A 15,670-nucleotide genomic window follows, 5' to 3' on the forward strand; every position below is an offset into this window, starting at 1 on the left:
CCTCCCCCACTTTTCCTTGCCCCTTTGTGAGTAGAAGGAGAAAGGGGGTTGTTTTCTCCACCTCCAGCCACGTTTGTCCGAGCTGCTCCACGTATTCCCCAGGAGCTGGAGGAGATGGGGGAAGAGATCAAAGTTTCTGGGGGCAGGAGGCAGTAAGATTATAAACTAGCAAATCAGGGCATCCCCTGATTTCAGCACCAACTCCCATCGTCGAAAATGCATTTTCCGCTCCAACTCTTTCCTTTGCAACTGAGAGAAAACCGTGTGAAGGCGGGACAGTGGAAACATTCGATAAAGAACAGGCAGCTCTTTCTCCCCCTCCCCCCCATGCTCAAGAGGAAGGTTTGTTTGTGTTTTTTCAAAGTCTTAGCACCTTCCGAGAGTCAAGAGTGTGGTTTTTCAGTTCTGTAGCTACCATGATAGAGGAGTTGTATTGGAGCTTAAAGAAACACTCAGTGGGACTAAGTGAGAGCTGCAGTAATCGTTATAATAATAATCATAATAATTGTGGTATTTGTTAAGCACTTACTATGTGCCAGGCACTGTACTAAGCAATGGGTGGATACAAGCAAATTAGGTTGCATGCGCTTATGAATGAATCCCTGTATGGCACTCAACAAGTATCTTTAGCTACTATTATTACTTCCGTTTCTACTAAGTGAGCTTGTTAAGACCAGGTGGTACTGTAACTTTAATTTGCAGCAGGTCTTATGGTTCAGACCTTTTAAATGCTTTATTAAGCACTTACTAATAATAATAATGATATTTAAGCACTTACTGTGTGCCAAGCACTGTACTAAGTACCAAACAGTGGTCTGTGTTCCTGCTGTTGTATAACCATAGTAACCGATTTTTAATGTATTTAGAGGGCACTGAAAAGTGTTTCACAGATGGGTGATTGAGTTGAATTTTGTAATCTTTCAAGAAAGAGTACCTCTAGGAGCTGGAGGTGTTTCGATTTCTTTGAAGCCAAATGGCTCATCCATCCCTTATTTACCGTCTTCTCCTGAAGCATTCTCAAAATTATTGATTGAGATACTTGTGGACTTGGTGGAGAGTAAGTTCTGTCTCATAATGAAAGCCATGCCTTATTTAACCATTCACAAGGACTAACTACAAATATCACTTTCTGGTTGATTCAGTTATGTAATATTACCTATCTGTTTGTCAGTAGGCCAGAAAAGCTAAGTTTCTCAATGGTTTCCTTTAAATGTCCTCTATTAAGTAGCTGATATTTACTGTAGAGCAAGGTGTTCTGTTGGTGACATTCTGGGATTGACGTTCCCCTCTAGGCTGTAGACTCCCTGTGGGCAGGGAACGTGCCTACCAACTCGATTGTGCTCTCCCCAGCTTTTAGGACAGTGCTCTGCTCATAGGGAGCGCTCAAAAAATACGAGTGATTCTGGGAGTGAAAATTGTGGTGCCTCTCGGCAGGCTGGATGGAAGAGTGCATTTATGTGGTGGGCATTTTAAATGGCAGTGGTATTGCCAGCTGCTTGGAAATCAGTTTGAAGTCAAACTTGAGATAAGATAGTTGAGATAATATTGCCACTCACGTTCTGCACAATCCACGGGGCTAGCCTATTTCGAAAGGGCCAGAAAGATACCGGAAACCCACGGCCTAGTTCAGGGAGGTTTGGAGCTGATAGTCCTGTTTCCCGGGGCCAAACTAGAAGAGGATGGACATTGCTTCCGGGGATGTGCGAGTTTACCCCTTGGACTGAAGGAGCTGAGAGACGGGGGGTGATACATTGCACAGAACCACACGCGACACTTAGAAATGAGTTTCTGACCACGTCCGGTCTGGTGTCAACCAGTATGATTGAGTGCCTCTGCCCTTTTCTTCCTGAAACAGGGGCCGCAGGGAACTAGAGAGCTGTCAGAACCAGCTCTATCTATCTAACCCAGCCCTGGGAGCTTGGGTCTTTCTTGAGCCTCTGCAGGGCTCTAGCTGAGCTTGGCAAGGGAGGGGGATACACACTATTGGCTGATAATCATTTGCTTAGGACACTTTTACTTTCTTTTTTTACCCACATGAATGACACTTCCATAGGCTTGTTGGCCGTGCTGTTAGTGAAAACAACTTCAATATGAGAAGCTTGCATGGCCCAGTGGATAGAGCACAGGCCTGGAAGTCAGAAGGATCTGGGTTCTAATGTCCACTCCACCACTTTTCTGCTGTGTGACCTTGGCCAAGTCACTTCACTTCTCTGTGCCTCAGTTAATCCCTCAAATAATAAGGATTAAGACCTTGAGCCCCTTACGGGACGTGGACTGCATCTAACTTGATTAACTTGTATCTACTGTAGTGCTTAGAACGGTGCCTGGCACATAGTAAGTGCTTAACAGATACCATTAAAAAAAAAACTAGTTCTCATCACGTTTGCGGTGAGGGGATTTAAAGATTGTCATTCTAGTTTTAGGAGAACCACAGCAAAGGGTTCATCATTGGCATTTCGGGTTTCTTGGGAATGTAGCCTACAAGCCATACAGTATAATAGTTTCAGCTCAAAATCTCAATCCGTTAAAAAGCCTATCAGGAAGTTTTTCAGAACCATCCATAATCTGTATAGGTGGAAGAACTTCATTTTTAGGCAGATTAGCAGTGTTGAATCAGTTGAACAAACATTGGTATTCTGGAGCCCGCAGAAGAAACAAAAGTTTTGAGTTTGGAATGAAGCAAGCAGTTGAAACACAATAGGCACTTACAGGAATTTGGGGCTGTTGTGATGTGGTTTTCAAAGCAAAGGAAAAAACATTTCTTTCCTTTGATCCATTTTGAGCTGAATCAACTTGTTTGCCTAAGCAGCCGGAAATGCAGTGATTAATGTCATTCATATAAATGTGATCGTGGGTCTTCGGTTGTTTCTTCATGACATGAGATTTCTTGTTGGTTATTTCAGATATGCAACCTATATGGAGAGAAGGAAGGTTTTCAAGAAAAATTTAGCCATGACTAGTCTACCTAAATAGGAAACATGACAGAGTTCTCTGGCCAAAATAAATAGTGGATAGAGCATGAGCCTGGAAATCAGAAGGACCCGGGTTTAATCATGGCTCCGCCACTTGTCCGCTGTGTGACCTTGTGCAAGTCATTTCACTTCTAGTGCTTCGGGTATCTCGTCTGTAAAATGGAGATTAATACTGTGAGCCCCATGTGAAACCTGGCCTCTGTCCAATTTGATTAGCTTGTATCTATTCCAGTGCTTAGTTCAGTGTGTGACAAATACCATTGAAAAAAATATTACTCCATATTTGTGATTGCTGCCTTTGCTTTGCCTCCTAATGAACAATCCCACTGGTTTTTATGGAACCGTTATTTCCTCTAGGGGAAAACTGAATCCATTACGGTTGTGAAACTCTTAAGCTGCTTTGATGACCTCGTTGCTGTTGGTACAGCATCAGGGAGAGTTGCAGTTTTTCAGCTGGTGTCCTCATTGCCTGGAAGAAACAAGCAGGTAAGTCTTCAACTTTTTAGACTGTTTTAACATTTTAGCACATTCCCACATGATTCTGGAATCATCGGCACAGGCGTAAAACTGTTAAGTTGCATAGTTTTATAGCCTTGCAAGAACACACCAAAACTTGACTCTGTGCTTTTTATGTCATTTAGAACTGTGAATTCCGGTGCATTTTAAAATTTAGATCTTTTGGTTAAGAACGAAATCCTGTAAGAGCCGTTCCCCAGATTTAAGTCCATTCCCACCCCCAACCAGAAGTAAATCCATGTGGGCTTGTTTAGGGGTCGATTGGTGGGTGGGGTGAGGAATCAATCAACTGAATTTACAGGGCGCTTACTGTGTGCAGAGCACTGTACTAAATTCGTGGGAAAGTACAGTGTAACAGTTGGTAGACATGTACCCTGACCACAGTGAGTCTAGAGGGGGAGATGGAATTAATATAAATAAATAAATTACAGATATAATATGGATGAAATTAATGAATTACGGATATAATAAGGATGTAATAAATGGCAGCTGTAATTTACAGATAAAATGCGGATATGATAAATTACAGATATAATTTAGGGTTATAATAGGAATATAATAAATTATGGATATAATTTACAGATAAAATAAGGATGTAATAAATTTTGGATGTAATTTTTGGATATAATATAGACGTAATAAAGGATTCGGATATATTTTACAGATATAATATGGATGTAGTAAATTATGAATATAATTTACGGATATAATACGGATGTAATAAATTATGGATACGAATTTATGGATCTAATTTAGGGATGTAACCCCCCCCCCGCCACCATGAGTGCGGCATGTCAGTGATGACTGGCTGCAGGCCTCCCAGGATGCCTCGGCTGCACAGCTCTGCAAGAGGCAGGCACACGGGCAGCTCTGTCTTAGCTGCGATTCTGTTGCGGGCTTCTACCCACCGGTTAACTCCACGACAGCGGTTTTGTTTTCGTACTGCTGTCTCTGAAGTAGTTTCACAGAACTGTCCTAGTTCCCATCCAGTAGGGTCATGAGTTAGTGGCCAGAGCATTCTTGGGCTGGGTCTGGATGGTGGGTGGCCCTGGCTGGACCAGAGAGTAGAGAAGGGTGTCACAGGGCGAGGGGATCTCTTCCTCTCTGTTCAGAAGGTGGACAGCTAATTCAGAAGAGAAAGTTGTATTTACTGTATGTATTTCTGTAGAGCTGAATCATTGAGTGAAGTGTGGTTTCTCTTCCCCCTTCTCCCCCAATCTCATCATGCCATCTTCTTCCTCTGTACTTTTGTGCCCTCTCTTGCCGCCACTTACTAGTTTCGGAGGTTCGACGTGGTCGGAATTCACAAAAATAGCATTACCGCTTTGGCTTGGAGTCCCAATGGAATGAAATTGTTCTCTGGAGATGACAAAGGGAAAATTGTCTACTCCTCTCTTGATCTGGACCAGGTGGGTGTTTTCTAAAGAGGTTAATGTTGGCCTTTGAAGTTCTAATCTAAAATAACGCTTTATCGCGGCAGAAACTGGATACAAGAATCTTTTATTATAAGTCAGTTTGTATTCTTGGTGATGTTCTCCTTATCTCTCAACTTTCTTGTAGGGGTCTTTTCTCATATATAAAGAACCACTCAACTTCAGGTAAAAGGATGGCCTTTATCTCTGTTGTCATTCACACTTCCCTTCTCAATTTGTGCTCTGCAAAAGAGCTCCTGTAATAAGTGAAGTGCATGGCCCCTTGTAATCTTTAGGGAAGGTTACTGTGGAGTGATGTGAAGCCCTTCTCTTAGTGACTGGCAGGAGTCCAAGCACTTATCGGCTCTTCTTATAAGAACTGATCCAAGCGCTTACCATTTCCTGCCTTGACTTCCACATCAGCCTCCTCACTGACCTCCCTGCCTCCTGTCTCTCCCCTTTCAGTCCATACATCATTCTGCTGCCTGGATCATTTTTCTGAAGAACCATTCAGTCCATATCTCCCCACTCCTCAGAATCCTCCAGTGGTTGCCTATCCACCTTCACGTTAACCCTTCACTCCTTAATTTAAAGGCGCTCAATCGACTCTCTCCCCACTCCCGATTTAGACTGTGAGCCCGTCATTGGGTAGGGATTGTCTCTATCTGTTGCCGAATTGTATATTCCAAGCGCTTGGTACAGTGTTCTGCACATAGGAAGCGCTCAATAAATACTATTGAATGAATGAATGAACTCCCTTTCCTCGTTGATCTACTACGACTCAATCCACACACACTGATCCTCTAACACCAACCCGCTTTCTGTACGCTGATCTCATCCATACCTCTGCCAGCCCCTTGCCCATATCCTTGGAACTCCTTCAGAACTGAGAGTCCACCACTCTCCCTATCTTAAAAAACTTCCTAAAGTCACAATTCTTCCAAGAGGCCTTTCCTGACTGATCCCTCAATTCCCCTACCCGACTCCCCTCCTAAGTCAATTTTACATTTGGATGTGTATCCCTTAAGCACCTTGATTTCCACCCCAACCCTACAGCACTTAGGTACAGATCCTTATACTCTACTAATAATTCTACCTGTAATCTCTTTTAAATTTTATCTCCTCTCGTAGTCTGTAAAATCCTTGTGGGCAGGGATTGCGTCTACTAACTCTATTGTATTGTGCTTTCCTGAATATAGTGCCCTGCATTCAGTTAAATATCATCAATTGATTGGGTTGAATATTTCAGTTGACAGTGGATTCCAGAAACTAGATTCCAGAAATCAGAAGCCTTCTGATTTCATGCTGGAGGAGGAAGGGAGGAGAATATCTGTTGTGGTGATGACCCACTTGGTCCAGCTTTGTACCCACTGCTGTGCATGGCTTAGTGGAAAAGAGCCCGGGCTTAGGAGTCAGAGGTCATGGGTTCTAATCCCAGCTCCGCCACTTGTCAGCTGTGTGACTTTGGGCAAGTCACTTCACTTCTCTCTTCCTCAGTTCCCTCATCTGGAAAATGGGGATGAAGACTGTGAGCTTCATGTGGGACATCCTGATGGTCTTGTTTCTACCCAGCACTTAGAACAGTGCTTGGCACATAATAAGCGCTTAACAAATACCAAAATTATTATTATTATTATTGTCCAAGTTGAGCAAATTAGTTTTTTCCCCTTAGCCCGTCCTTGGAACGCCCTTCCTCTTCATATACAACAGACCAGCACTCTCCCCACCTTCAGAGCTCTACTAAAATCACATCTCTTCCAAGAGGCCTCTCCCCCACCCCACCACCCCCACCGCTTCTTCCTTCTGCATCATCTTCACCTAGGTACTTGGATCTCTACCCTTTTAAGCACTTGTTATTCACCCCACCCTTAGCCCTCCAGCGTGTATGTACATATTTGTATTTTGTCTATCACCCCCTCTAGACTGTGAGCTCATTATGGGTAGGGAACATCTCTACCAACTCTCATGTATTGTACTCTGCCAAGCCCTCAGTTCAGTGCGCTGCACACTGGAAGTGTTCACTAAATATCACTGATTTGATTGAGATCCTGGAATCCAATATTCCAGGCAAGGTGGCATCAAGGGTGAACTGGAGCTAATGGTCCTAATAGTTCATCATTCAGTTAATCAATCAGTGGTATTTATTGAGCACTTATATGCAGAGCACTGTACTAATCACTTGGGAGAGTACAATGGAATAGAGTTAGTATATGCATTCGCTGCCCACAAGGAGATTAATATGTGTCTAAAGGGAGAGACACATATTAATATAAATAATGGGTATGTGCATAAGTGCTCTGGGGCTGAGGGTTGGGTGAATATGAAGTGCTTAGAGGGTACAGATAGATACAAGTGACGCAGATGGGACAGGGAATAGGGGAAAAGAGGTCTCAATCAGGGTAGGCCTCTTGGAGCAGATGTGATTTGAATAAAACTTTGAAGGTGGGGAGAGTGTGGTGGTCTTTTATATATGGAGGGGAAAGGAGTTCCAGGACAGAGAGCGGATGTGGGCAAGGGGCCAGCTGCGAGATAGACGAGATTGAGGTACAGTGAGTAAGCTGGCGTTAAAGGAGAGAAGTGTGAGGACAGGTTTGTAGTAGGAAACCAAAAAGGTAAGGTAAGTAAGGGGCAAGTAGATTTAGTGTTTTAAAGCCAATGGTAAGGAGTTTCTGTTGGGTCCAGAGGTGGATGGGCAACCCCTGGAGGTTCTAGAGGAGTGGGGAGATGTGAGCTGACTAGTTTTTGTAGAAAAATGATCCGGAAAGCAGAGTGAAATTTGGACTGGAGTGGGGAGAGACAGGAACCAGGGAGGTTGGCAAGAAGACTGATACAGTAGTCTAGGTGGGATAGAATAAGTTGTTGGATCAGCATAATAGCAGTTTGGATGCAGAAAAAAGAATGGATTTTAGTGATATTGTGAAGGAAGAAGTGACAAGATTTTGTGACAGATTGAGTATGTGTTGAATAAGAGAGCTGAGTTGAGGATAATGCCAAGGTTACGGGCTTGTGAGATAGGGAGGATGGTAGTGTGATCTACAGTGATAGGAGACACAGGGAGGACAGAGTTTGAGCAGAAGGATGAGAAGTTTTGTTTTGGACATATTTTTGAGCCATCGGCAGTACATCTAAGTAGAACTGTCCTGAAGGGTGGAAGAAATGGGAGACTGCGGAGAAGGAGAGAGATCAGGCCTGGAGAGGTAAATTTGGAAATCATATGCATAAAGATGGTATTTGAAGCCATGGGAGCGATTGAGTTCTTCAAGGGAGTGGGTGTAGATGGAGAATAGAAGGGGACCCGGAACTGAGCCTAGAGGCACTCCCACCTTGTATCCCCAGAATTCATCTTGACAGTTCCTGCTCCTGGTGATAATTATAGACTTTGAGGATTTGCTATGGACAGGCAACAGAAGAAGCACTTAGTGGGCTTGCAGTTTCAGGGAGTACTTGCAGCTCAAAGCACAGAAATGAAGATAATAGTATCTGCCTCTGCTTGGCGCTTCATGGCATGGGGAGGCATGAGATAAATCATGTGAAAGAACTTTGGGCTTTGGACAAAAGGTATAGCAATCTAAGAGACAGTACTCACAATAATGTTATGTGCATTCTGATCATTTGTTTTCAGTAACAATTGCTGTTTCCAGTAAAGTATTCATTTGGTCGTATTTGAGTGCTTACTGTGTGCAGAGCACTGTAGTAAACACTTGGGAGAGTACAAGAAGCAGACATATTCCCTGCCCACAATGAGCGTACAGTCTAGAAGGGGAGGTAGACAACACTAGCTTCTGCAAGTGGCTCTCCACTGACTCTTGTTTGAGATCTGTTTATCGGAAGAAATCACAAATCATCCTCTCCTGAGGAAAACTATTGCGTTGGGTGGTGAGCTGATGTAAGGGGATCAAAACCAGGTGAAATACTTTGAAGACACATTGACATCGACCTCCGGGAGATGTGACCTAGCCATGGACTTTGGGGGGCAGCAGCAAAAGACGGTCCGTTCCTCTTAGGACGGAGACTTGGAGAAGACCACAACCCCAAGAGGACGATGGAGCAGAGATTATGGCAGATCCAGTGGGACGCCAGTGCAGTAGAGCAACTTGGCATAACCTTTTTCTTTATGTGGTGGATAAAGGCCACGGAACAGTTTGGCCCATTGGTTAGAGTATGGGCCTGAAGTTAGAAGGACCGGTGTTCTAATTCCAACCTTGCCACTTGTCTGCTGTGTGATCGTGGGCAAGTCACTTCACTTCTCTGTGCCTCAGTTACCTCATCTGCAAAGTGGGGACTAAGACTGTGAGTCCCATGTAGGACGGGACAGACTATGTCCACTCTGAGTAACTCATATCTCCCCCGATGCTTAGTACAGGGCCTGGCACATAGCACTTAACAAAAAGTATTAAAAAATATTGGTGCGGAAAGGGCTTTTTCATTCATGTGGGTAATAAAGTTATGGATATAGATCTACATAGAATTCCTCCCATCAGTAGCATTTCTGTGAACCCCAAAAGGCCTTTTGATGTTTTGTCCTCCTCGAGGGCAGCAGGAACTGCATCTTTTATCTTTGTGATGTTTTTCCAAGCGCTTAGCAGAGTGCTGTACACTCAGTAGGCTCCTGATATTGAGTGAGTGAACATTGGATAGATGATGCTAAGTCCCTTTAACCTCACGCTAAGGCAAGAACTTTCCAAATAATCGCAGTTAAACATCACTGAATTTAAAGAGATTTAAAGCATGCATTTCAGGTAAAGGTAGTGAAGAGGGGCTACTAAATAAATACATTATATTTTAATCGGTGGTGGTTTATTTCCTCCTCGCCCCAACAGGGTGTTTGCAATTCCAACTTGGTGTTAGAAGAACCGTCTTCAATAGTACAGCTGGACTACAGCCAGAAGGTGCTGCTTGTCTCGACCCTCCAGAGAAGTCTGCTTTTTTACACGGAAGAAAAATCCGTCAAGCAAGTTGGGACCCAATCTAGAAAGAAGTAAGAGATGTAGAAATGTTCAGGCCGCTCAGATCTGAACCTCTGATTAGTTATGCAAAATAAAATAGCACTCTACCCTCAGGTTCTTCTCCCACTTTTTCCACAAGGGCCTGTAGCAACAGCTAGTCTCAACTTCAGTATTCGAGACCACCCCCCGGCTTTCTCTCATTATCGCCCCCCATCCCCAACTTCAGAGGCAGGCACAGCAGCAGTATCAGAGGGGTGACTGGGATGAGACTGAGCTCTCTTGCCCCAATTCCCTCATCCTTGCCAACTCCATCCAGACTGGAAGCTCCTTATGGGCAGAGATCATGTCTACCAATACAACTCTGTTGTGTTATCCTTCTCCAAGTGCTTAGTAAACTACTCTGTACCAAGTAAGCACTCAATAAAGACTACTGATGGATCGGTGATCTCATACAGCCTGGCGTGGTGATCTTTCCTTGTTGGTGCTCTTCTTTGGAAAGAACTTTCTTCCCACCAATCAACCTTCTTCCATTTATTATTATTCAATAGTGTTTACTGAGCGCTTACTATGTGCAGAGCACTGTACTAAGCGCTTGGAATGTACAGTTCGGTAACAGATAGAGACAGTCCCTGCCCAGTGACGGGCTCACAGTCTCAACGGGGGCTCACAGTATTTTTTATTCCGCCTTGCTCTTTAAATGTCTTCTCACATCACCTCCACTCCCAAGAAAAGAAATAATTAAATGAAAATATCAGCCACATGAAGTAAACCTTGTTTTTTTCCTTATTGTCCTTGCTTATCTTTTTTATGTTTTCTTTGTCTGTTAGATGGTAAGATGGTAAGAGACATGACCCATTTCTTGTTTCTATTCAATTAATTGGTCCAGTGTGCCTAAAAAGTCAATAATAATAATAGTAATTATGGTATTTGTTAAGCGATTACTATGTGCCACGCACTGTTCTAAACGTTGGGGTAGGTACCCATGTGGGGTTCCCAGTCTTAGTCCCCATTTTACAGATGAGGTAACTGAGGCAGAGAAGTTAAATGGCGTGCCCATGGTAACAGCACAGACAAGTGGTGAAGGCAGGATTAGAACCCATGTCCTCTGTCTCCCAAGCCCGTGCTCTTGCCACTAAGCCACACTGCTTCGCGACACAGTGCTGGGCATCATCAGGAAAGGGACTGTAAACAAGAGGCTTAGTATTACTGGCTGTGGATTACTTTTGGACCCGTTAAGTTCGTTATGATCCCTTGGATCACGATTCCAAGCCATAGGCCTGTAAATTACTTTTTAAGTGATATTCAATGAGAGGGGGTTTCCCAGAATTATTGTGGGAGAAACCTGTGAAATGTTTCTGGTACCCAAATACTCAGAATTTAGACAAAGAAGTTTAGTTGAAAGTACAAGGAGAGATAAGGGGTATGCTAAACCAGATCCAAATGTGTAACCACAAACTATTTTAAATACACATGTAAATTTTCTTAGAATCACAAAGGTCTGGGCAAGTTACTTACAAGTTAGTACATGGGCAAGATAAGGTATAAGTGAAATAAGAGGTCCAGATTGTCTCTCTTTATTTCTATATTGTACTTTCCAAGCGCTTAGTACAGTGCTCTGCACACAGTGTTCAATAAATACGATTGAATGAATGAGAAAGGGACAGAGGGATACAGAGTCGGATGGTGGAGTTGGGGGGTGGTAAAAGGAATAGAGAAGGTGAATGACAAAGTGGAGACAACAATATGGAGAGGGAAAGAGCCCAAGAATGAAAATTATGATGTGGAAGAAGAAAAAGAACAGTAGATAGCTGCAGAAAGAAGAGTAAAAAAATGAAAATAAATGTCTTTGCCACTCTCCCTTAGAAAATAAACAAGAAAAGGCATGATTAAGACAAAATGAAGCTAACGAATTAATTGCCTTTGTTGTAAGAGGAAAACAAGATAAAACCAACCTAAGTATAGGTATTTGCCCACTCAGAATGGCTTGAGACAAAGAACAGACCTGCATGACAATACCCTAAACCAAATTTCTGGTTTCTGTTTTCTTATTTTCAAATTTTAGCAGTGGGAAGTTTGGAGCTTGCTTTATCCCAGGGCTGTGTAAGCAAAGCGACCTCACATTATATGCCTCGAGACCTGGGCTACGGTTGTGGAAATCTGATGCCCACGGAATTGTGCAGGCCACGTTTATATTAAAGGACGTATTTGCCGAAGGAGTGAAACCATTTGAACTGTATCCTCGGCTGGAGAGCAGTGACAACAGAAGTTGCGGCGTTCAAGAGAAGCACCTGGGCCTTGTTTCATGCTTCTTTCAAGAAGGCTGGGTGTTGAGCTGGAATGAATACAGTATCTATTTATTAGATACTATAAATCAGGTTGGTTAATTTCCCGCTCATGTATTTTGCTTTCCGAAGCTTGGGAAAGGCTCTACTGACTACATGCTCTCATTCAGCCCTAATTCTCCTGTGATGATGAGAGGAAAAGTGTTGGCTTTAATGGGAAAACTCTTTGCCTTCGAGACCGTGAGGCAGAATAAAGCTTTGCCCGATATTTATTTTTTGGGTGTAATTGATATTTATTAGTTGGGTGTAGTCACAGCAATGACTTAATTACCCAAGATGATGATTACATGTATGTTTCATGTGAGTTTTCAAAAGTCATAAAGATTTTAATCTTTTAAACTCTGCTGGAGCCTGTGAACTGTTTATGGACAGAAGAGAAATGATCCACCAGTTTAAGGGAGCATAACAGAAGATCATGAGCAGATGGTAATTTGGGAGCATTTTCTGGAAATATTCCTTGATTACAGGGTCTTGGTGGCACTGAAACTGAAAGCAGAACCACAGGAAAAATGGTCTCTCCCCCAGCCCCATTGTGCTCCTTTTCATACCTTCTTTTTCCCAGACAAAAAGTGAAGATGTCTTTTGTTGACTTTTTTGTTCCTTCAAAAAAACTTGGCTTCTTCCCTTTTTTGAGCCTGGTTAACCATCTTCATTATCAGTTCTACCTGTTATGTTAAGCCTGATATGTCTGTGTAGTAATCATCCCTACTAAAGAAGCAGCATGGTCTAGTGCATTGAGTTTGGGCCCGGGAATCAGAAGGACCTGGGTTCTAATCCAGGCTCCACCACTTGTCTGCTTGGGCAAGTCACTTCACTTCTCTATGCCTGCTTCCTCAGCTGTAAAGTGGAGATTAAGAATGTAAATCCCAAAAGGGACATGGACTGTGTACATCCTGATTAGCCTGTATCTACCCCAGAGCTTAGTACAGTGCCTTGCACATAGTAAGTGCTTAACAAATGCCATAAAAAAATTCCTTACTCATGGAAGAGTTCAGAATATAGTTCTTTGTTCTCCCAAGGGTCCCTTTTAAATCCAGGAGCTTTTGTGTAATTAATGATGTTATACTTTGCAATCACCCATTAAAAACCTTTCATCAAAGAATCTCACAGGGCTTTACCAGCATCTTTTTCTGGGGGGGAGGGTTCTTATTTTTTTTCCATTTTATAGATGGAGAAACTAAGGCATATAAACCATCTTAAAGTTAAGTGAACTTCAGCTGCAAAATGTACCTCTTTATAGCAATGGTCCCTGAGGGATAGGAATCAGTAAATAATGTAGCTTCTGAATTGTCATTAATATTAGGAAAAAATTACAGTATCTTTGAATCTGAGCTCATCTCTACAATTGCATCTGAGTAATCCATTCTAGTAGATCCAGGAATGTACTGGAAATTGGGGGCGAGGATTCAGAAATTTAGAGCTTTGGTTTCAAATTCCTCATAACATATAGATCTCAAGGGGGCTTTGAACAACATCTTGTCCCTATATCTAAAGAGAATTTACTTCTCCAGGACTGTGCTTTTTGGAAGTGCTCTGTGGGTATAATTAAGATTTTTGTTGCATTACTTTGTGATTTTCTCTGAAAAATATTTATTGCAGTTGAGCACAGGGTTATTGTTTGACTTTGTTGAGAGAATTCTACACATGTGATTGTGGTTTTGTTTGTTTTTTTGACAGGCAACAATTGCAGGTTTGGAAGGATCAGGTGATATTGTGTCCGTATCCTGTACTGAAAATGAAATCTTTCTCTTAAAAGGGGATAGGGACATCATAAGAATTTCAAGTAGACCCGAAGGACTAGGTTAGTATTCATTAGAAACTGTTATTTACCAGTTATAGAAAATTATTCATTGTATTGAGTACATTGCTAACATTCTCATCCTGGGTTTTTGAAGAAATTACAACAGCCAAATACAAATGTTTTCTATGTAAAATACATCCACCCATTTATTGCTTGCAAAGACACCTTAGAGAAGAACTTCAATTGAACAGAGTCTGACCAAGTTTCAGAGTTTACATGAGACAAGCAGCCTGGCAGTTCAAAGAACTAAATGTAAAGAAAGTTGATAGTTCCCTCATATCGCTCAATGATACAGACAAATGGTCTCATTTGTAACCATGGGAGTTAGTCATTTTGATCTCCCTTCACTATACCAGAGCTAAAAAATGTTAAGTTGAACCTGTGGAGCCTGGGAAACCCTCCTTAAGAATGCATCCTTCTTCTGATCTCCTGATTGGCTTCAGATTCGGTGTGATTGGCAGCTGTTGCCTTGGGTTCGAGCAGTCCTGTGCTCCCAGGGAACCCCTGTGAATCAGGTGGATGTGCAGTATCCCTGGGGGATTGGCTCAAAGGCAGTCCCAGTGGTACAATTGGTTCATTTTATTTTGGCACTGTGGCTCTGGAGCAACTAAGGAGAGGTTGGCACTGAGAAGAGGGCTCTGTCCAGTTTGCAAGTGTGATAAAAATGATATTCCTAAAGGAAGTTTTTTTCACCAAAGAACATTATTACAAAGCTTTGGGTAGTTGCGTGGCCAAGTGGTAAGAGGTGAGGTCTGGGAGTCAAAATACCTTTCATTCATTCATTCATTCATTCATTCATTCATTCATTCATTCAATTATATTTATTGAGCACTTTCTGTGTTCCAAGCACTGTACTAAGTGCTTGGAAAGTACAATATAGCAATAAAGAGAGACAGTCCCTGCCCATAATGGGCTCACAGTCTAGAGGGGGGAAGACAGACATCAATGGAAGTAAACGGGCATCAATATAAATAAATAGAATTATTTATTTTGGGTCCTAATCCCAGCTCTGCCATTTGCCTGCTGTGTAACTGGAGACAAGTCACTGGGCTTCTTTGTGCCTCAGTTTCCTCATCTGTAAAATGGGGATTTAAAGCCTGGTCAGCCCTCCTACTTGGGACAGGCACTATGTCCAACAAGGTTACCCTGTATCTACCCCAGTGCTTAGCGCATAGTAAGCATTTAACAAATGCATTTATTATCTAGCCTCTTCAGTACATTTTATCTGGCCACTAAAGTCCTAACAGAAAAAATGAGTTAAAAGGAAGCAAAGGGGCAAGAAGCTGAGAAGCCGCGGATCCTAAAGTAGTACTGTGGAACTCGATTTCAAAGTGGCTTAAAACTGCTTTTCTGTCAGCCTCTTTCCTTCTTCATCATCCTCTCTGCCCCCACAAGAGAGGCAGATCTCTTCTGATCTAGCCCATTTATTCATTCAATCGTATTTTTGAGCACTTCTTATGTGCAGAGCACTGTACTAAGCGCTTGGAATGTACAGTTCGACAACAGAGAGAGACAATCCCTGCCCACAACAGGCTCACATTTATGTGGATGTTTGTTGTTTTTTTTGTTTTTGTTTTTTATTTTAACCACACAAATGCTGGTTCTAGGAACTGAACAAACCACACACCATCAGTTTTTGTTGCTGGCTATCCAGAGTACATCATTATGTGACTGCACCTTC

The 15,670-nt window shown here is 42.5% G+C and overlaps 1 protein-coding gene across 6 annotated transcripts in view; it reads left to right on the forward strand.

Annotated features, from left to right (window-relative positions):
• The window catches only part of TECPR2 (tectonin beta-propeller repeat containing 2), an 80,940-nt gene that overhangs the window by 9,973 nt on the left and 55,297 nt on the right, over positions 1–15,670 (forward strand). For all 6 annotated transcript variants that reach the window (XR_003756981.2, XM_029058552.2, XM_029058571.2 and 3 more), the window contains exons 3-7: positions 3,330–3,458; positions 4,766–4,897; positions 9,721–9,878; positions 11,909–12,221; positions 13,866–13,989. Coding sequence is in view for 5 of the 6 variants with exons in the window: in XM_029058552.2 (XP_028914385.1) it covers positions 3,330–3,458; positions 4,766–4,897; positions 9,721–9,878; positions 11,909–12,221; positions 13,866–13,989 (856 nt within the window). In the remaining variant the exon portion in view is untranslated. The remainder of the gene's footprint in view (positions 1–3,329; positions 3,459–4,765; positions 4,898–9,720; positions 9,879–11,908; positions 12,222–13,865; positions 13,990–15,670) is intronic.

The sequence above is a fragment of the Ornithorhynchus anatinus genome, chromosome 1, assembly GCF_004115215.2.
Source record: "Ornithorhynchus anatinus isolate Pmale09 chromosome 1, mOrnAna1.pri.v4, whole genome shotgun sequence".
Classification (NCBI taxonomy): Eukaryota; Metazoa; Chordata; class Mammalia; order Monotremata; family Ornithorhynchidae; genus Ornithorhynchus; species Ornithorhynchus anatinus.